General features: G+C 35.7%; 1 protein-coding gene and 1 long non-coding RNA gene across 12 annotated transcripts in view; both read right to left on the bottom strand.

The window, feature by feature from the left end:
* Positions 1-23,981, bottom strand: part of LOC141376522 (uncharacterized) — a 195,428-nt gene that overhangs the window by 81,235 nt on the left and 90,212 nt on the right. The gene's annotated exons all lie outside the window — the stretch shown is intronic.
* ranbp3a (RAN binding protein 3a) overlaps positions 11,395-23,981 on the bottom strand; it is a 37,570-nt gene continuing 24,983 nt past the window's right edge. For 6 of the 11 annotated variants that reach the window (XR_012386732.1, XR_012386729.1, XR_012386728.1 and 3 more), the window contains one exon: positions 19,988-21,321. Coding sequence is in view for 4 of the 11 variants with exons in the window: in XM_073915617.1 (XP_073771718.1) it covers positions 21,275-21,321 (47 nt within the window). In the remaining 7 variants the exon portion in view is untranslated. Of the gene's footprint in view, positions 12,005-12,228; positions 12,373-19,987; positions 21,322-23,981 lie in introns of those variants that run through there. The other 5 variants (XR_012386733.1, XR_012386727.1, XR_012386730.1 and 2 more) reach the window with 3 other exon arrangements.

Below are 23,981 nucleotides of genomic sequence, written 5' to 3'. Positions count from 1 at the left end.
GAATTTTTACAGTATGTCTGATAATATTTTTGTATTCTGGAGAAAGTCTTATTTGTTTTATTTTGGCTAGAATAAAAGCAGTTTTTTAATTTTTTTAAAAACATTTTAGGGGTACAATTATTAGCCTCTTTCAGCAATTTTTTTCCCGATAGTCTACAGAACAAACCATCATTATACACAACTTGCCTAATTAAAAACCCTAACCTGCCTAGTTAACCTAATTAACCTAGTTAAGCCTTTAAATGTCACTTTAAGCTGTATAGAAGTGTCTTGATTATTTAATGTCATCATGGTAAAGATAAAATAAATGTTATTAGAGATGAGTTATTAAAACTATTATGTTTAGAAATGTTAAACATGGGGGCAAATAATTCAGAATGGCTAATAATTCTGACTTCAACTATATATATATATATATATATATATATATATATATATATATATATATATATATATATAGTCACCAAATGATGTCAAAGCAGAACAATTTGAAGAATTATCAGCACTTTGAACCACAAAATAGTATTGTATTGCAATGACATTCAAATCTCTCCCTATTTATTGAATTTATTTGTCCATATGGTTTCAGTCTCCACCTGCTGCATTGGGATGTCCCAGTGCTTTCTCTCATCTCTCATCACCCTCCCTCACTCACACACAAGCACACACAAACACAGCCTTTCAGTTCAAGCATTGTTGGATCCTGTTGACCAACTGCATTAAACCTTGATGCAATGCATCTACATAACAAAGAATGCATATTTATTAAAGAGTAAGTTATGGTTTATTTATTTAGATGTAGAATCACTGACTTAACAAGAACATATTTATTACATTTTTGTGCCAAAAAAGGTCTCGTATGTATTATATTCGATATATAACATGTTTAATAAACTGTATCAACTTTAAAACCAACACTCCTTCCCTGCTTACTTAGTTGTACTTCTTGAGTTACGCAAGATCAAATTGAATTGAGATTGGGTTTTTGCTTAAATACACAAGTACTGTGTTCCAATATTTTTTACAATGCAATAGTGAGGTAATTACAATGTTACTACGTAGTAAATATAATGTATTGATGTATTAATTGCATTTTTAACATTGTAAATACTATGTCAATACATTATAAGTACAATGCTAGAACATAGTATTTACAATGTTTAAGTATTGTACGTATAATGTTAGAAGAGTAAGTATAAACATAACATTATAATGACTACGTAGTAACATTATATTTAATATGTTATAACAATGAAATCACAATGTTATTAAAATTGTAAATACACTGTCATTACAATATAAATACTATGTAATAAGAGTGTATTTACATTGTTATATTATTGTATTTACTGTCATTACAATATAATCGCTTGGTAGTAATATTTTAGTACACCGTTATAGCATTATAACTACTGTCATTACTTTATTTACATTGTTATTACATAACATTTACAATGTTATGACAATGTATAAACAATGCCATTGCATATAGTAATTATAATTGTAATTGTAATTACATTGTAGTTACATCCAATATAATATTTATAAGTGTAAATGTATCTTTTTTACAGTATTTAGTTATTTATAGTTGAATATGTAAATATACATAGTACACATGTAATAACAAACTTTGTTACTGTCAATACATTGCAATTACATAGCTTTTGCATTATAAAGACATCCAAGATACAATTTGTTATTATAATTACAACAATGTGTTACATGTGTTACTAAAATGTATTTACAATGCTACAGCAATGTAAAAACAATGTTGCTACATAATTAGTGTTATAACAATTAGAACGTTTAAAAACGTATTTACAATGTTACTACATAGTAAATATAATGTATTGACATGGTAACTGCATTGTTATAACATTGTACCTACATTGTTATAACATTGTAATTACATTATTATAACATTATTTTACATTGTTGTACCGTTGTAACAACCTTGTTATAACGTTGTAATTACTATGTCAATACATAAGAAGTGCAATGTTGTTACATAGTATTTACATTGCTTTAGTAATGTAACTACAATGCTACAACAATGTAATTACACTATCATTACAATATAATTACCGTGTATTAAGAGTGTAACTGCACTGTTTTAACAATGTATTTACAGCAATTACAATGCTATAACAAGGTAATCATAATGTTAATACAAAGTATTTATAAAGTATGTATTTACATTGTTACATTATTATTACTATGTAACAACATTGTAACTACATTAATACAACATTGTAGCTACATTGTTTATACTATGTCATTACATTATAATTACTGTTAAAACAATGTAATTAAAATGTTAGTACAATGTAATATGTTATAACATAGTATTTACAATGTTATAATAATATAATTGCATCATTATAACAATGCATTTACATTGTTACTACATAGTAACTATATGTATTGACAGTACTTACATTGTTAAAATATTTTAATTACTGTCAATACATTATAATTACAATGCTATTACAAATTATTTACAATGTTAAAATAATTTAATTACAATGTTATAACATTGTAATTATGTTACTACATAGTAATCATAATGTAACGATATAGTAATCACATTGTTATAACATTGTATTTACGTTGTCATAATATTGTAATTACTGTCACTACTTTATAACAACAATGTTATTACATTATATTTACAATGTTATAACAATGTAACTACAATACATCTACAATGTAGTTACAGTGTTGTAACAATATAACTACAAAGATTTAACTATGTATTTACAAAGTTTATGCGTAGTAATTATAATGTATTGATATTGTAATTACATTGTAGTTACATCCAAGTTAATATTTATAAATGTAAATGTTTTTTTCATACAGTATTAAGTTAATTATTGTTGAATACGTAAATATACATAGTACACATGTAATAACAAACTTTGTTACAGTCATTACATTGCAATTACATAGCTTTTGCATTATAAATACATCCAAGATAAAATTTATAAACTTAAAGGTTTCTTTGTATATTTAATGTGCATTATTTGTTTATTTATAATATAGGCAGTACATGTGTGGTTACAAACATTTATTTTGGATGTGATTACTACGTCTTTACATTATAATTACTGTGTCATAAAAATGTAATAACAATGTTTTAACAATGTAGTTACAATGTTATTATATAGTACATATTACGTCATTACATAGTAGTTACAAGGTTATAACAATATAATTACAAAGTTTTAACAATGTTAATACAATGTTATTGCATAGTTATAATTACAATTTAATGACATTGTAATTACATTGCAAGTTCAGTCTATCAGACGATCAGCCTATCTGAGCAGAGCAAAGAAAATGATGGTTGACGTTCCACCACAAGATGGCAACAGTTAACAGACTCACGTTCTTGTGAAAACCGCTCTCGCCAAGTTACCTCGGAAGAACAAAATTGTGAAATTGCGAGAACAGAGAACGTGACTTGCGAGGAATGAGATGCTGTGTTCTTCCTGACAGTCACATGACCTTCACTCATTTTCATCTGAAAATTATTCAAACATTACAGCGTTCATAAAACAATTGATTCATTTACCTCTTTTCACAATATTAATGTCTAAAGACATTATGAATATACATGTCACAATACAAATAAAACTAATTTTAATATGAATTTCAGCAAATTAATGCGTTTATGCCACTATTAAGATTTTCATTCCATTCTTGGAATGATGATGTTACATGAGGACGCTGAAGAACGCATATTTAGAAACAGCCTCAGTGTTTTTTCAATGTACTGTAAGTTTCAATCTACAGCTGAACAAATCCTTATAAATCAGGTAAGTGACATTCTATGCAGTGACATAGTGCAAAATGCGGAGGCCCCCCTGCAGGGATCACTGACGGGGCCCCCTGATGATGATGGGGGGTGGGGGTGGGGGCAAAGCGGGGAGGCGATCACAAATTAAGGAGCGGGGAAGGGAGGCGGGTGGAGCGACAACGCAGGGAAGCCTTCACAAACTGAGGAGCGAAAGCGGCGAGAGCGTCAAAGTAGCCAGAAGTCATTCATTTTCCATAATAACCGGCGGCAAGAAACAGCGTCTTCTCCGGTGTAAGCGTCAAGGACAGATCAAATCAAGTCAACTTTGAGCTATGATTTGACGCGGTTCGGCGGCAAGCAATCAGAATGAAGTAGTCCACCGCTTGAGAGGAGTTCAGAGAACACAGACCTGTGAACTTTGGTTCCGACCACAGTTGTTCCCAAGAGTTTGATTATTGCGGTTGCTGGATTTTCAATGATTGAAAATCGTGACGACGCGAGGGCCCCCTAATCACGCGGGGCCCCCACGCGGTTCGTGCCCTGCAGGCCCGTTCGCTACACCACTGATTCTAAGTCGATATAACGCAAGTAGAATAACGCAATTCAAAAGCATAAATAAACGGGAAAAATAGAAACACAAAATACAGAAAAATGCTAATTAACGGATATCATTTGACAGTGTAGTTAATTTCAGTTAGAGTATTTAGTAACATGAACTCAGAATGAAATGCATTTATTAATCATAAACAAATCACCGGCTCAAAAAATATTTACATCCCATATTATAACCAAATTTTAAACAGCCTGTAATTGTTTCTGTATTTGATCTCATCTTTGTGGCGAAGCAGTGGTGCAGTATGTAGAACTGTCGCTTCACTGCAAGAAGGTCGCTGGTTCGAGCCTTGGCTGGGTCAGTTGGCGTTTCTTTGTGGAGTTCGCATGTTCTCCCTGCGTTTGCGTGGGTTTCCTCCGGGTGCTTCGGTTTCCCCCACAGTCCAAAGACATGCGGTACAGGTGAATTGGGTAAGCTAAATTGTCCATAGTGTGCGTGTGTGTGTGTATGTGTGTGTGTGTGTGGATGTTTCCCAGAGATGGGTTGCGGCTGGAAGGGCATCTGCCGAGTATGGATAAGTTGGCGGTTCGTTCTGCTGTGGCGACCCCAGACTGATAAAGGGACTAAGGTGAAAAGAAAATGAAAGAATCTCGTCTTTATCCATCTATTTCTGCACACCCCACAGTCCTCCGTGATGTTGTACTGCTAGAAAAAAAAAACATTGAAAATAATATTAAGTTTAGATTCAATATTTGATAATGTTTTTTTTTGTGTGTGAAAATGTAAGCAAATACCTTAAAATAATGGTCCATTAGTTTCAGTATTTAATAATATAAACAAACTATTAATACGTTTATTACGGTATTTATAACTCACAGTTGACCAATGTTAACAAGAACAACTTTGTATTTTAATAATGCATTAGCAAATGTCGAACCATCATTAATAAATGCTTTACAAAATTGCATACTTCGCTAATGTTAGTAAATACATGAACTAATGGACCATTATTCTATACCAAATAAATAATATATGAGGTTTTACTATGTTGACAGCTCTGATACTTTGGAATATATGATTTATTGGCTATTGATAAACTTTTTTTTCCCCCAAAATGTTCCGACACAAACGGTCCTATTTTGATAGAAATGCTTAAACAGGCAGAGACAGTCGTGATTTAGCTTTAAAGCCTTTCAAGACTCATTAATGACTTTTCTATTTATACATCGCTTATCTAACCGTAAGATTAGATTTCTTCCTTCCCTTATGCGGCTCTTGCTAAAAGAGTCTGGTGCTGTGTAGCCTGTAATATATAATATGAATTAAACAATCCAGGCTTATTTCTAAACACTTCAAACACAAGGTGGTACGCCTTCCATAGTGTTGTGCTGAGCGCCCTCTGCTGTCCGCATACAGGGAAAGCTCTAATAGTATTATTCATTCATCATTTTCTTTTAGGCTTAGTCCCTTTATTAATCTGGGGTCGCCACAGCGGAATGAACCACTAACTTATCTAGCATATTTTCTACGCAGCGGATGCATCAGCTGCAACCCATCACTGTCTGGGAAACACCCTTACACACTCATTTATAAACATACACAATGGACAATGTAGCTCACACAATGCACCTATAGCACATGTCTTTGGACTTGTGGGGGAAAGCGGAGCACCCACGCAAACACAGAGAGAACATGCAAACTGCACACAGAAACACCAACTGACCCAGCCGAGGCTCGAACCAGCGACATGAAAAAATATATAGTAGACTTACTAAGTAACATCAACATCACAAGGAGCAACAAACAAATAAATATACAGAGGATAATTGTAATATTCAAATAAGAAAAGGAATTGTATACATCTTTATTCTTAATCGGTTGGGGTTTCAGTGTAATGCTTAACATCAGTTTTTTTTGTTTGTGTATATACACCATTTCCCATGCATAGTTATTACATTTGTAATCAGGTTAGCGTTCAAAGTCTTAAGTATATCTTTAAAATATGATTGATTCAAAGATTTTTAAAATAATTATCATTTGTAACTTATTTGTGAATTATTAATTTGTATGTTTAAATATTATTCAATATCAAGCCAAAACATCAGCATATATAGTACATGCATTAAATAATTATATATATATATATATATATATATATATATATATATATATATATATATATATATATATATATATATATATATATATATATATATATATATATACAGTTAAAGTGAGAATTATTAAGCCCTATTTGAATTATTTTATTTCTCTTTTAAATATTTCCCAAATGATGTTTAACAGAGTGAGGAAATTTTTACAGTATGTCTGATAATATTTTTTCTTGTTTGTTTTATTTCGGCTAGAATAAAAGCAGTTTTTAATTTTTTTAAAAATTAAAAAAAAATTTTTTTTTTAATTATTAGCCCCTTTAAGCAATATTTTTTTGATAGTCTACAGAACAAACCATCATTATACAATAACTTGCTTAATTACCCTAACCTGCCTAGTAAACCTAATTAACCTAGTTAAGCCTTTAAATGTCACTTTAAGCTGTATAGAAGTGTCTTGAAAAATATCTAGTCAAATATTATGTACTGTCATCATGACAAAGAGAAAATAATTGTTATTAGAAATTAGTTATTAAACTATTATGATTAGAAATGTGTTGAAAAAAATCTGCTCCGTTAAACAGAAATTGGGGAAAAAATTGGGGACTTCAACTCTGGAGACTTATGTGACTTATCTTGCTTTTATCTGAAATCTTTTTTTTTTCTGTAATCTTTTTGTCTCTTCTTTCTCTTTCTAGACCCTCACGCTTAGTTTATGTTAGCATTGTAAGATAGCACAGCATTATCCCTGGGTGTATCACCCATTATTGTTATTTATTTATTATTTGTTTGTTTGTTTGTTTGTTTTTAATATTTTTTTATTATTTCATGTATTTAGTTTTCTTACTTTTATTTAATAAAAAAAATTGCAGTTTGTTTTTCTATTATTAATATTATTATTATCATTATTATTGTTATTATTTATTTTACTATATTTAGGCAGTGTATTTAGGGTTTGTTGAAGTGGGTTTATAAAAGAAAGTATCTCTGTATAAACAATGACCTTTGTACTGGGCATAAAACTATGTATATACATAAATTATTTTCTTCAAAGCATTTTTGACTATTTTAGAAAATATATTTCAAAACACACACACAAGCATGCATGCATGCACACACGCACACTAACACACACTTTTAATAACTCATTTTTTATATTTTTCAAGACACTTCTATACAGCTTAAAGTGACATTTAAATGCGTAACTAGGTTAATTAGGTTAACTAGGCAGGTTAGAGTAATTAGGCAAGTTATTGTATAATGATGGTTTGTTCTGTAGACTATCGAAAAAATATATCGCTTAAAGGGGCTACTAATTTAGATCTTAAAATGTTTTTTAAAAGATTAAAAACTGCTTTTATTCTAGCCGAAATAAAACAAATAACACTTTCTCCAGAAAAAAAATATATTATCAAACATACTGTGAAAATTTCCTTGCTCTGTTAAACATCATTTGGGAAATATTTAAAAAAAGGGAAAAAAATTCAGTGAAGGGCTAATAATTCTGACTTCAACTGTATATAGTTTGAATCCAACAGTTTGCTGATGATACATACGATACATTATTGGTGTTATTATTGTTATTATTAAAGTAAAGTCATTGTAAATAATGAATAATTTGATCGCCTTACACATTCTACTGTAAATAAAAAGGTATTTTCTAAGAAATTATTATTATTATTATCAAGAAATATATTTCTGCTGAAATTATATATAATTTCAATTGTAAAAATAAACTATTGTTCATTGTAATAATTGTATAAAAATAATATATAATGAAAAAGAATTAAATAAACAACATTGATACAAAATATATATTTAAAAATATTAATTTAAACTATATGTTACCATACGGTATGGTGATCGAAGATCAAAAAGCGCCCTGATTACTACAAGGAATCGATCAATGTAATTGGGATGTAACTACTTTGAGCAGCGAGCGAGTGTTACGTGTGTATCTCCTCAACACAAACATCATCTATCACTGCCAGGCTCTTTCTGTTGGCCTGGACTCGATTCTGTCATTATACGGTGTCTGAATCTCGCAGGCCATCTGAATGGGTCACTCGGGTGAAGCCAGACAGACTAAACATGTCGTGAGTCATTATTCCCAGGGACAGAACAGAACTGCTCTTCATTACCTGAAATCAAGGCCTGCTGCTCAGATTCCCTCTCAGGTTAAAGTGACCGCTGATTTGGTCTTTTGACTTAGCTGCGGATGAGAATGTTTTCAAGCAGAACGCTGTAAGCATGAGCTCAGATTGTCTAATTCTGTTTTTGTTCTGATGCTGGTGGGCTTCAGCGAGTTATGTAACACTACTCTGAAAACGATTGTTAATGTGTTGTTATTGAGCTCAGTTTTTTTGCCTTTATGAAGCCTACAGTACACATTCCGGATCATTTTATTATGTTAATCACAGGGATTGGATAATGAAACTGATGCGCCTGGTTTTAGACTGCAATAATTAATTAGCATGGTGTAGCTGGCTGTTGTGGCCAATACAGGATCAATCCCAGCTAGCAAAATTCATGTGGCTCAAATCTGGCCCACATCAGACACTTACATCCAGCCCACATACCGCATGGAATGATGGCACTTTGACGCTCCGCTCCTGTTTGCCAGATCTGGGCCACAATTAAGCCATAGCAATGTCACATATTAGCCAGAATTCAACCAAATGAACCAGAACTGACCCGGTGTGGTACAGTCACGTCACTTCCGGTGTGTGGTACATGCCCTTTCCATAGGGAATCTGTAATTGTAAATTTGTTTCGGGATTTGTAAAAGTGTTTTGCGTCTTGTTAATTTGTTTTCTAAAATGTAAATTTGTTTTGTCCTTGGTAAAATAGTTTTTCCTATGTAATTATGTCTGATGATAAGTAAACATGTTTTTCAAAATGTAAATTTGTCTCGAGCTTTGTAAAAGTGTTTCACACTTTGTAATGTTGTTTTGCACTTCCCGGCCACCGTAGATATCAATAGCTACAACAGTTTAAAAACCACTTGAGGGTGAGTAAACGCTGAGTACATTTCCATTTTTATGTGAAGTGTTGCTTTAAGACGTTTTATGTTTATGCTGATGTTAATGTCTTCTCATATGAATCTAAAATAAATTGATGTGAAAATTGAAGCGATTCCACCAGTCCCACCGCGAGCATGCTAATGGAGAGGGTAATTATCATCATCACTGGCGGTGATTCATCCGGGGAACATTTTCTGTGGTTGACCGCATTTGTTTTGAAAGGGAACGACGAGGAAAGCCACAATCAGTGCTGAGAGACGCTGCACACGTACTCATTCCACTCAAGTGTGATTATGTCTGTGTACACAAACGTGCCTTTTAATGATCTGTGTCCATAAACATTTGGACAGAAGCAGAATGCAGCGCTGAGGTTCAGATCCTGTTATTGTGTCTGGAAGAATAAAAAAATAAGGCGTGAGAAATGCAAATGTGCTCAGATTCTCAGAAGTCATTTGAATATTTTTTTATAATAAGAATAAAGGGTTATATTTTTTGTCATAGTAAACAAAGAGAAAGGAAAAATCATGAAATTACAAGTGTTTAAAATATACTACACTGTAAAAAGTCATTTTGTGGCCTTGTAGATTTCATTAATATTATTATGTACACTTTATTTAATTAAATTAATTTCCTGATTTTAGGGCATTTTTTTGCTTTGAAATTAATTAAAAAATGTCTGTAATAAAATCTAATCAGTTTTATTACAAGAATTTAGCTGTTATTTTTGAATAATTTCAGAAAGAGAAAATAATAATTAAATCCAACGTGATTAAAATGAGCATTTTCAGATTAGCCAGGGGCACACAAGTCACCGAGGACCAGCTGCCCTCGCCGGGTACTCAAAATATGGCTGCTTGCTGAAACGTAATTATTGAGCTTTTATTGAGACAACTTAATTGTTTTATGTTCAATCCGCTTAAATTTGTTAAAGATAATCGATTTGTGTTAAAGCAACATGTAGGAATAAAGTTCCAATTAAAGAAAAAATAAATAAATCACTTACCAGCCGCTTTATTAGGTACACCTGACTAGTACCAGGTTGGACCTACCTTTGCCTTTAGAGCTGCCTTAATCCTTCGAGGCATACTGTAGATTCATCAAGGTATTGGAAACATTCCTCAGAGATTGTGGCCCATATTGACATGATAGCATCACGCAGTTGCTGCAGATTTGTCAGCTGCACATCCATGATGCTAATCTCCCATTCCACCACATCCCAAAGGTGCTCTACTGGATTGAGATCTGGTGACTGTGGAGGCCATTTGAGTACAGTGAACTCATTGTCATGTTCAAGAAACCAGTCTGAGAGGATTTGCACTGTATGACATGGCGTGTTATCCTGTTGGAAGTAGCTATTAAAAGATGAGTACACTGTGGTCATAAATGGATGGACATGGTCAGCAACAATACTCGGGTAGGCTGGGGTGTTGACACAATGCTCAATTGGTACTTATGGGCCCAAAGTGTGTCAAGAAAATATCCCCCACACCATTACACCACCACTATCAGCCTGAACCGTTGATACAAGGCAGGATGAATCCATGCTTTCATGTTGTGACAACAAATTCTGACCCGACCATCCAAATGTTGCAGCAGAAATGGAGACTCATTAGATCAGGCAACGTTTTTTCAATCTTTTATTGTCCAATTTTGGTGAGCCTGTGCGAATTGTAGCCTCAGTTTCCTGTTCTTAGCTGACAGGAGTGACACCCGGTGTAGTCATCTGCTGCTGTAGCCCATCCGCCTCAAGGTTGGACGTGTTCAAAGATGCTCTTCTGCATGCCTCAGTTGTAACGAGTAGTTATTTGACTGTTGTCTTTCTATCAGCTGGAATCAGTCTGGCCATTCTCCTCTGACATCAACAAGGCATTTGCGCCTACAGAACTGTTGGATATTTTCTCTTTTTTGGACCATTCTCTGTAAACCCTAGATATGGTTGTGTGTGAAAATCTCAGTAGATTAGCAGTTTCTGAAATACTCTGACCAGCCCGTCTGGCACCAACAACCATGCCACATTCAACATCACATGAATCACCTCTCTTTCCTATTCTGATGCTCGGTTTGAACTGCAGCAGCTCATCTTGACCATGTCTACATGCCTAAATGCATTGTGTTGAAGCTCATTTTACATACTTTAAGTAGTTTGAACAAGCAGTAAAATCATATTTTTAAGTATAAGCACCCTCTATAAGAGCAAATCGTCCACATGAATCATCCACATTAGGAGAAATTTTTTTTGTGACATGTTACAAGACTTTGCTTTCCTGCATCGGTTATAGTCCTGAAACTGTTAACATGAAACACTGCAATTTCCTCTGCTAGGTTTAAGGGAAAAGAGTTTGTGACATTTCCTCAAAAACACTGCATTCATAGCCTCACGCAAGCCTTTCCAGGCTGATCCCAGACCTCACAGCCCACCAAAGCTGCTGTATCACACACTCCCTGTTAAAATAAACTCAACTGATGCCTTTTAGAATGAGCGACAAGCTTAAGAACATTGGAAAATAACAGAAACGCCCTAGAAAAGAAGCACAAAAAGGATTTAACATTTTAAATCAAGCAGTTCAGGATACTTCGTGTGTGCTAGTACTGTGTGCTTTAAGAAAACTAGTATTTGAGCCTTTTAGTTTTTCTCCATTGGTTTGACTCTTTTCTTGAAACATTCTCAAAATTCTAAGATCATTTGGCAAAACAGTGTAACAGTTTAGCACAACACTAGAGCTCACTTGCAAAAGCTCATACCTTCCTTAAAATAATGCACTAGTCGGCACCAGTGGCCTAGTGGTTAGTGCGTTGACACATAGCACTGAAGTGCTCGCAGCGACCTGAGTTTGATTCCCCTCTCGGTTTCCATTGCTGATCCTTCCCCTGTCTCTCCTCCCCACACTGTAAAAAATAATTCTGTAAAATTTACAGTAAAAAAACGGCAGCTGTGGTTGCAAGTACTTAACCGTAAAAAACACGGCACAAACCGTAAAGTAATTTTTCATTTTTACGGTAAACTACCGTAATTTATTAATTTATAGAGGTAAAATGTCTGTATTTTGAATGGCCAATATCTACACATCTTTTGTAACACAGTTAGAAGCGTGAGCACACCCACATGCAGGTGGGGATGAGGAAGTTACATAAAGAGCCAAAGCTCATCACAATCAACTTTTCCCACAAGCAGAAAAGAGTATCAGCAAATAGAAGGTGCTCAGTGTCATTCACACAGATACTAAACACCAGTATGGTAACACGCATAAAATTTAATTAATGAAAAAAACATTGTTTATCAACATTAGATGTAACATAAATCTCTAATGTACATAACTGATGGGGAAACAACGAAAAAGATCCATAATAATGTCAACAAAATGCATAAAAAGTAATGTGCCATGCAGGGAATTCTGGGAAAGTCAATTTACGGTTATTCGCCGTATATATTAAGGAAACATACCGTTAACCAGGTTACGAATTTATACTGTAGCATTTTTTAGTTTTTTACCGTTGAAATCACGGCCATTTTTTACAGTGTATCTCCACTGTCTTATCAATAAAGGTGAAAACCCCTAAAAAAATATTATATATATAAAAAAAAAAAAGAAAACAGTTCACTCATGTGTCAAAACTAAATTTCCTTCTCCTTTAAACAGTCAGTGCCCCCAAAATGCTTTGTTGCTTTAGCATTGTGTAAGCACTGCAAGTCAAATTGTTTACATGTTTTGTCATTATGGCAAAGGACCACTAAATTATCCCTGATGTCCACCTTACAGTCTTAGCCCAGTCCTTCTTTGACATGGGGTACTGTACAGTTTTTGTCTAGCTAATAGAATACAATGGTGTATAAAACAGAAAAAAAGAAATGGGATTTTAGGGTAAGAGTAGCATCCAAGGTTTGACGTCACACATTGCTCTCATATTGCCAAGGAAATGGTAACTCAACCACACAAAGTAACTTCCAAATATCAGAGCAAAAATAATAAATAGCTGTAATAAATTGTAATCGAATATTCCAAGGATTCACCTACTGTATGGTGTTCATGGTATTATGGTCTTGACTAATTTTAACAATTGAACAGACTATTGTGCATGTGATGACATATACGATGAAATGACGCTGACACATTTTGGAGAGAACAACCATTAGACCGAGAATTGCCGATCAGCTTAGATCAACAAGATTGGAAAGGAAAGTGATTGGAGAGGAAATTGTGCTAAATGTAGGCTATCTGTACTTAATCATTTGCAAAGATGTACTTAGATATTTGCAATTTGATGAAATGAATGAGGAATTCACTTCTGTTGTGAACAATTGCCAAGTGGTTTGGAGGTTTGTCCATGTTGTTTTGAGAATGTAATTTCTGTTTCAGGAAATGAGCCAAACCAACGGAGAAACACTGTAATTTATATAAAATACAAACCCAAAGTCACTGGTCTGAGAAAACTTGCTTTGATCTTGCTACAGCTAAACAGGGTATAAAAAAATTATACCCTTAAATAAATTATTTGAGTGCTGGTTCAAATATGGATAAACTCAACTGTGGGATAAAAAATGTCAATGAAATTTATTTCTAAAAAATAAAGCCAACATTGTGTTTAATTTGTGTGTGTGTGTGCGTGAATGAGAGTGTATGGGTGTTTCCCAGTGCTGGCTTGTATCTGAAAGGCCACGCGCCGCATAAAATATATGCCAGAGTAATTGGTGGTTCAATCCGCTGTGGTTTGTTCATATTTAACCCAACATTGGGTTAATGAAACCCCACATTTCATGGCTGGCAGTCTCCACAAATTCACTCTATAGATGTGGTCTTCACAATAAAGTAAGGGCGTACTCACACTATAGCTGCGTCCCAAATCGCATACTTACACACTATTCTACGCCATTTTGTAGTATAAATAGTGTAAGTAGAGCGTTCACACTGAAAACTCTTACAATAATAAGTGCACTTTAATTACCCGGATGATGCACTCATTCAGCCGCTAAAATGAAGTGTGTAATGATGGACACTTCACACACTCAACGACCGCAGGTTTGCTTACGTAGCGAAAGGGCGGAGCTATCGGGCGCACATGTTGGATAACTTTATTTATTTTGGATGGTAAAAGCAAAATTCTCCTACGAGAGTGATTATAGCGCCTCCTGATGGTGAATGTGGTTATACTCACGGCAGGTATTATTTGATAATTCGATCGTTCATTTCACTGATTTGGCAACCGTCAAACATCATCAGGGAAACGGTTTGAATTTCCGCTTACTGAAAAAACATTAGTGTGCCATTTGGGACGACACTACATACATATACTATCCTGTTGAGTGTGTAAGTGCATAAGTACATAGTGCATGAGTGCATAGTGTATAGTGTGCCATTTGGGACCCAGCTTATGTAAATTTGCCTTGAACCGGGCTGAAGCACGCTTGTCGGACTATTCTTTTAAACACTATGAACATGTTTTCGAGCCCTCTCTGCGTCTTTGTCTTCATGACAGGACAGGACTGATCTTTTGTTTTAGTTCCTAATTTAGCATCAGATTAATTGTAATCAAGAAATAAACCGAACAAGGAGGATTTAACATGAACAGATGTAACGTGTTACATTAAACTCAGCATGAAACAGAAACTGAGGCGTTTATTTACTTCTCATTGTGATATTTATTCGATTATGGCACATGAGAATGAATTGGGTACTGATTGGATTTGTAGAAAGTGTTGTCATTTGGCTAATTGCTGTACTTGTTTTAAGTGAGCGACCGCTTTCCGGAATGAACTTCTCTTGGGTTTTGGAAAATAAAGTACAGAACTGATTTAAAAGCGAAGATGATGTTATTATGAGGAATAAAAAAACGGCAGCAGGGCAGCACAGTGGCTCAGTGGTCGCCTCACAGCAAGGTCACCGGTAGAGTCCTGGCTGAGCCAGTTGGCATATCTCTGTGGAGTTTGCATGTTCTCCCGTGTTCGCGTTCCTCCGGGTACTCCGCTTTCCCCCACAGTCCAAAGACATGTGCTATAAGTGAACTGAATAAACTAAATTGGCCATAGTGTAAGGGTGTGTGTGAATGCGAGAGTGAATGGGTGTTTCCCAGTATTGGGTTGCAGCTGGAAGGGCAATCGCTGTGTAAAAAATATGCCGGAATAGTTGGCGGTTTATTCCGCTGTGGCGACCCCTGATAAATAAAGGACTAAGCCGAAGGAAAACAAATGAATGAAAAATGGCAGCTGTGGTTGCCAGAATTTGACCGTTTAAATTACAGTAGGAACATTAAATTAATTCCTAAATTTTATGGTAAATTACTGTATTTTGTACAGTATTTTTTGTCATATAGACATAACATCTACACAGGTATGTAACACAGACAAATAACACCCCCACCAGTGTGCAGCATCCACCTGGATGATGTGACACCAGCCACAGAACAACGGCGCCAGTGCGCTCATCATACACCAGATATTGGTGGAGAGGAGAGACAGTGATAGAGCCAATTCAGTGGATGGGGATGATTGGGAGGCCCTAATGAGTAAGGGCTTATGGAGGGAATTTGGCCAGGACACTGGGGTTACACCCCTACTCTTTACGAGAATTTTTAATGACCACAGAGAGTCAGTTTAACATCTCATCCAAAAGATGGCGCCCATTGACATAGTGTCCTCTTCACTATATTGGGGCATTAGGCCTCACACAGACCGCAGGTTGAGCATCCCCTGCTGGACTCGCTAACACCACTTCCATCAGCAACCTAGTGTTCATATGTGGTCTCCCATCCAGGTACTGACCAGGCTCAGCCCTGCTTAGCTTCAGTGAATAACCAGTCTTGGGCTGCAGGGTAATACGGCTGTGGTTATTCACCATATACAGTTAAGATCAGAATTATTAGCCCCCTTTGAGTTTTTTTTTTCTTTTTTTAAATATTTGCAGAATTATGTTGAACAGAGCAAAAAAAAAAATTCACGGAATGTCTGATAATATTTTTTTCTTCTGGAGAAAGTCTCATTTGTTTTATTTCGGCTAGAATAAAAGCTTTGTTAAAATTTTAAGGTCAAAATTAAAAGACCCTTTAGGCTATATTTTTTTTTCGATAGTCTCCAGAGCAAACCATCATTATACAATAACTTGCCCAATTACCTTAACCTGCCTAGTTAACCTAATTAACCTAGTTAAGCCTTTAAATGTCACTTTAAGCTGTATAAAAGTGTCTTGAAAAATATCTAGTGAAATATTATGTACTGTCATCATGGCAAATATAAAATAAATCAGTTATTAGAAATTAGTTAAAAAATCTGCTCTCTGTTAAACAGAAATCGGGGGGAAAAATAAACAGGGGTGCTAATAGTTCAGGGGGTCTATTAATTCAGACTTCAACTGTATATTAAGAAAACTTACTGCTAACCAGGTTGCAGATGTACTGTAGTATTTTAAAATAACAGTGCAGCTGTAATTTTGCTGGATATTTGCATTAGGCAACAAAGCCAGCTGTCAAAGAGCTGCGGGTGCTTGTAGTTGTAGTATAAAAGAAGCTATAAACGGTTTACAAAAAAAGCTTCCAAGCATCCATTAGCTGAAATAACTTGCACTAAATGACCTTTAAACCATTTAAGCATGAGAGAATGAAAGAAAACAGTGGATCTTTCAGAGTACACAGACCTTTCATGTACAGACCTCCACTGTGATCAATGTTTACCCAAAGCTCCATCAACTAGTATTGTACTAATATTAAAGACTATTGCTAATATTCACCACATTCAAAATATATTCACTATATTCAGTTTGACGCGTCAAATGACCCTCTTTCTATTAAAAAAACAAAAGTTGGATCCAAGATGGCCGACTTCAAAATGGCCACCATGGTCAATACCCGTCTTGAAAAGTTTGCCTCCTCACATATACTAATGTGCCACAAACAGGACGTTAAAGAGCCCATATTATACATGAAATAAGGTCATATCTTGGTTGTAAGGGTCTCCAACAACAGTCTAATATGCATGCAAGGTCAAAAAACACTTTCATGGTCTTATAATCTGCATTTATTTTTACCTAATTATCCCAGCGACTCCTGTATGAATCGTCCAGTGATTCATTTGTTCCCAAACCCCTCCTTAGCGCGGAGCTAATCTGCGCTGATTGGACCGATGACAGTCTGTCGCGATTGGTCGACTGCCTTCAGTCAGAGAGGGAAATGGCCAATAGCTAATCAGCAATTTAAAAAGTAATCACAGTTCATACACGCTCGATAGTGTAGGCGTGGACTTAAGCTGCCACACTATGGCCAGTGGATAGTGCCACGGATAACCGAACGAAGGACACAGTCGTGTACTCGCCATACCACACACACACAAAAACACACACACACCTCCGGATGACAACGCTCCCGCTTCAGCCCGCACCCGCCAGGTTTTAGCCTGAGAACCCGCTCCGTTTTCTGCCCGCCGCGCCCGGTCCCGCTAGAGCGGAGAACACAACCAAATATCACCCAGTATACAGTCCAGACAGCCAAGCTGTCTGTATAAAAACACACACACAGCACAAAGTACACAAAGCTCGTTCGTTCGTTCGCTCTCTCTCTCTCTCTCTCCCCGCGCCAGATTTCTGCGGCGCGGGAATACATTTCCGAATAAATCGCGGGAGCAGAACTCTAGCACGGAGCTCCATAAACAAACAGCACGCGTCGCGTTTTTAACGTGACTTTGCACGCGATAAGATAATATATCCAGTTAACCTGATACAGTACACGCGGTTACAAGTAACAAATCACAACTAAATACATTTGCAAGCTAGAGTAAACGAGGCAACAACTTTAACCGCACGTACTTACACTTGAGAAATGTAGGAAGAAACCCATCCTGACGTCCATCAGTTACTCTTTACTGATCCTTCCTTTAACAAACTCAGATGAAGTATTCTTTGTAGCATGTAGCTTCCAGAAGTTTCCAACTGCTTGGTTATAATGCTGATGTTTCATCTTTGGGTAGAGACTCAATATATCCATCTGCAGTGTGACTTCAATCGACCGGCATGTTTGTGTGCGTGTGTTTGTGGGTGTGCGTGTGTTTGTGGGTGTGTGTGTGTGTGTGTCTGGGTTACTGCGTCAGAGGGCGGGGCCTCAGGTTTGAAATCTCCCGGGTTTGCGCGTGCACGTGAAAAACTTTGTTTCGTTCGTACGTCATGGCGAAACACCTAATGAGTCGGTATCAAGGCGACTCGTTTGAAGCACTATGATTCGACTCTTTTATAGATGAATCAACAGTTTTAAACACTGTATTCTTACAGATTTAAGCCTTAGCTGGATACTTCACTTCACTTAGAGCTGTGTTACACACTACATGGAGGGGAATTTTCAAAAACCCATAATATGGGCTCTTTAATATCACCAACCGTTCCCATTTTATTAAGGTGTATCCATATAAATGGCCCACCCTGTATATATTTTTTGATGCAAGTGCATTAAGCTACTTAATATGAAGTGGGAGCAAAAAACTTTAAAGGGCACCTCTTTTACAAGATGTAAGATAACCCTTTGGTGTCTCCAGAATCTGTCTGTAAAGTTTCAGCTCAAAATGCCCATCAAATTATTTATTATAGCCTCCAGAAACTGCCCATTTTGGTGTCTGAGTTTTGTGTAGCTGTTTTTGTAGCCTGTCTTTAAATGCAAATGAGCTGCTTCTCCCTGCCCACCGTTCCCACATGTGTGTCTGCTTTTCCTGCGTTACATCTCAGATTATACTCAGATGAAGCTGAAATACAGCTCATCAAGTGTATTTTAGGTATTGGTGGAGTTTATTCAAGCCTTCCTGAAATGATGAGTTACACACACACATATATTAATGTTTACTGACACCATGTGGCCATGGTGAATTAGATATCGATTTTACTCTCTTTATTACAAACATGCACCGTTTTAAAAATGTTTTAAACTTATAAAAATCACAGAGTTGGAACAGATATTCTAATCTCTTTATCTCAGATTTTTTAATCTGTTTCTTTGCGAAAAATATTCTGTGGACATGTGTATACATGTTATTATGAAGACAAGGTGCCTGCCAATCAATTCGGTAGGCAGAGAACCCACACTACTACGTCACATGTTGCTGTGGGCCTCAAAATCATTGGATTTGGGTCCTATTTTAACGTCAGTTAAAAAACGAGACTTGTTGGGTTTCATATCACTCCAATATGCCAGTGGACACACGATACCAGGGGTTAGCAAACTTGTTCCTGAAGGGCCGGTGTCCTTCAGATTTTAGCTCCAACCCTAATCAAACACACCTGAACAAGCTAATCAAGGTCGGTATACTTGAAACACCCAGGCAGGTGTGGTGAAGCATGTTGAAGCTAAACCCTGCAGGGACACCGGCCCTCCTGCACAGAGATTGGTTACCCCTGCACAATACCTACACACAGTTCTGTCCAAACCGCTTACAAAAGTTGATTTTCATCGTAGATGCCCTTTAAATGTAATTTAGAATAGATCCTCCTAACCCCAACCAAAAAAAAAACTCAGGAAAGATTTGACACATTCTAGAGAGAACAGACAAAACAGAGGAGACTTTATGAAATGACAGTCAAAGGTGGTACAGGTTTCCAACTGGAAGAATAATGTGACTTAAAAGCAGCATCATGTTTTTATATATACTGTGATATCAGCAGAAATGAATAGGTGGGCTAAACAAGCTGCAAATGAACAGGAAAAGAGAAACGAGAGATTACTTGAATGCCTTAAAAATTGGATGAAAAGAAGACAAGATTATTTGCATATTTCAGGTTAAGGTTTTATAATGGTACAAGTTGTTTAATGGAAAACAGAAATGTCTATAACAGACCAAATATATATCCACAATTGACCTTTATCACACGTTTGGAATTTGTGGCCAACAAATGACATATTCCAGTGAAATCAGCAGATGTTTAGTCCAATAGCAGCCTAGCCCTTCAAAATGAACGCTAAACACTTCCACCAGAGTCAAATTGTAGATTTAAACCACAAGACCAGTGCAGTGGAGTTATTCAGGGCCAGAAATAGCACTGGCTAGTTCACAGTCTCTCTGAGATCTACACAAACGACCCAAAAGGGGGGGGTGGGGGGTGGGGGGTATGCGTTTCTTATAGTACATCTGCTGCAACACAGTGAATGTAAACATTTACAGACATTTACAGCAATCCACTCGCATGAGCGAACATCTGTTTTGTAAACCTTTAGCCCTGCTTTCATATTGACGGGAAATGTCTACAGTAACTATATGGAAACACGAACATTCTGAAGCCGAGCACCAGAAGGACGTGATAAAAGAAACACAAACACAAAACACAACAATTAAGTGCCATAGTTGGTAAAAACACTAAAGCTCAACGTCTGCACACGTGACGAAAACAAATAATTGCTTTTAAACTAGCTAATGCTGTTACGAAGGATATATTTAGCATCTTGACCAACAAATCTACACATCTCTCTTCTTAGTTTTAGTAACATTTGAATTCAAAATAAAGAATATTTAAAGATTATCTTACTATGAAACTAATAAATCGTGTTTAGACCTAAACGGTGCTTATTTGACCTCTTTTTACAAATGATCAGACAGACTTATTATAGCGTGCGTGTGGACAGAAACAGTCAGACAGTGCACCACACATTGTTCTTTGTTCACATCTGGTGAATAATGCTACATGAGTACCTGTCACTGGCAGTATTTTGAGAATATTCAGCAGCAGAGTGGGAAAAGCCCTTCTTTGACTTGATTGTGCGGGAGTCACAGTCAGCTTTGTGTACGTTGGCCGGCAGTAATGAACCGCATGAGTGATGTCTGACTCACACTAGCTCACAACATGCGTTCCATGACTGAAGATAAACTGGGTTTTGTTCCTTCTTAAAAAACAAACATATAAAAAATATGTGAGATGTATAAAAGGGCAATTCTCATTAAAAAAACGTCTAGGTCATATTTCACCCCATAATTATTATGCATTGAAATAACTGTAATACAAATATAATCAATTCAGCACTTTAAAAAGCAATTAGCTAAAATAAAAAGTGTAAAAATGTGTTGCTTTAAAAATGATTAGTAGACTTTAAAATTGAGAAAACTCGTTAATTTTGAAGCCATATAGTTGACTTTACTTAATAAATTGAGTAAACATGATGCTTTTAAAGTGATTAGTTGACTTTAAAAAATGAGAGCAATTATTTTTAAAGCAATAAGTTTAGTGATTAGTTGACTTTTCTCTAAAAAGTGAGAAAATGCATTGTTTTTAAAGCGATTAGTTGATTTTTTTTAAAGTGAGTAAACACCATACTTTGAAATTGATGAGTTGACTTTATTTAAAGCGAGTAAACTTGTTGCTTTTAAAGAAATTAGTTGACTAAAAAAGTGAGAACAAGTAACAAGTTCAGTGATAAGTTGACTTTTCTTTAAAATGTGAGTAAACTTTACTTAATAAAGTGAGGAAACCAGATGCTTTTAAAATTATTAGATGACTTTACATTTCAAAAAGTGAGAAAACACATAGTTTTTAAACAGATTAGTTGACTAAAGCGATTAGTTGACTTAAATTGAAGATCTCCTTTTGTGGTATGCAAAAGCAAGAAAAGCATACAGCATTGGAATAACACCAGGGTGAGTAAATAACATTTTTGAATGAATGAATCATTTTAACTGAAATAATATTGCATTTAGCGTTACAACAATGAGAACACTTTAAAAAAAAAGGCTACTGAAAATTAGTTAGGATGATTATTATCTAGATAAAACAAGATTCTGTTTTGGTGTGAAATGTAACCCAGACATTTTCCTATGGAATTAACTCTGTTGAAATGCGGTCCAACTTCAGAACTAGGCTCTTGTTTAACAAAATTCAAAAAAAAAAAAAAAAAAAAAAAAAAAAAACAGAGCACACGGTCATACTTTAGATAATATAATGACAAAAACTACCTAGTAGACAAAAATATTTAGATGATAAACACTGTATATAGTATTATTTTAGTAACAGAAAATAAAGAAACCCATTTTAAGATAATAATGTTTTCATAAGTAAGATGTTTTGCTATAAAACTTCAGATCCTAAGCTATGTACAATACTAAATCTCGATATACAGGACATATTCATAAAAATAGACTGTGTGAAAAGGTACTATTGCATTGAAACTGGATGATAATATACATTTAATATTTATTTTGTACAACTGTTCGTATTAACTGTAGGTGTGGGCGACCACCAGGATGATGTTTAATATTTTAAACAATTCGTCCAATAATGAAATCTATGTCTTCAGATACTCATTGTGTGTATATATATATACACACACACACACACACACACACACACACACACACACACACACACACACACACACACACACACACACACACACACACACACACACACACACACACACACACACACAAACACACACACACACACACACACACACACACACACACACAGTAGAGGGCAAAAGTATGAGCCATTTTTGTATTATGAATTTTTTTCTAATATTTCTCAAGTGATATTTAATAGATTAAGTACATTTTCACAGTATTTCCTATAATATTTTTTCTGCTGAAGAAAGTCTTATTTGTTTTATTTCGGCTAGAATAAAAGCAGTTTTAATTTTTTTTTATTGTCAATATTATTAGACCCCTTAATCAGTTTTTTTTTATTAGCTACAGAACAAACCACTGTTTTATAAGGACTTGCCTAATTACCCCCAAGGCTAATTTATACTTCTGCGTCAAGTGTATGCATAGGCTACGGCGCAGCATACGCATGGATGCATAGCTCTCGCTGTGGCCATTGGCGGCGTTGACGCACACCTCTCAAAAAAATTTAACTACATGTTGCAACGACGTGTAGTGCAAGCTCTAGGATTGGTCGGCTTGGTAATGCTCACGAGTGTTGGCAGAGGTGAGAGCCGCGCAAGAGTGGAGTCTCATGAAGGTGCTCCGGATAGAGACTGTTGTACTGTGTTTACCTTATGAATAAAGTTGTTGCCCGTCCGCCAATTCCAGCCAGAGTTTGAGCCACTTGTACATTAAGGTAGTGTTCAGAAAAAAACAAAACACCAGCGAAGAAACACGACACAGAAACATAAACACCTACTGTGAGCTAGTGTTTTGGAAGTGTTATTGCAGAGCAACACACGCACCGCACTGAAGTATAAAAGCTCGGCTACGTGCATTGCATGCGACGTGTGTGACGCCGATCACTTGATGCAGTAGTATAAACCAGGATTAAGGCTGACTTATACTTCTGCATTAAGAAGCACGCACCTCTCAAAAATTTGACTACACGTCGCAATGACACGTAGCGCAAGCTCTGTGATTGTTTTGTGTTTACCTTATGACTAATGCTGTTGCACGCCCACCAATTCCTGCCACTGAATGACTCTGAATGGCCTCTGAGTTTTAGCTACTTTTACATTTCGGTAAGCGCAAGCTCTGTGATTGGTCGGCTTGGTAGCTGTGATGAGTGTGGGCGGTGCTGATAGCCGCGAGCTGGATGGAGCGAGTGTTTACAAGTGTGGAATCC

This window comes from Danio rerio, chromosome 11 (genome assembly GCF_049306965.1).
Source record: "Danio rerio strain Tuebingen ecotype United States chromosome 11, GRCz12tu, whole genome shotgun sequence".
Taxonomy (NCBI): Eukaryota; Metazoa; Chordata; class Actinopteri; order Cypriniformes; family Danionidae; genus Danio; species Danio rerio.
The sequence above is the reverse complement of the archived record's forward strand: the minus strand, read 5'-3'. Positions and strand labels throughout refer to the sequence as shown.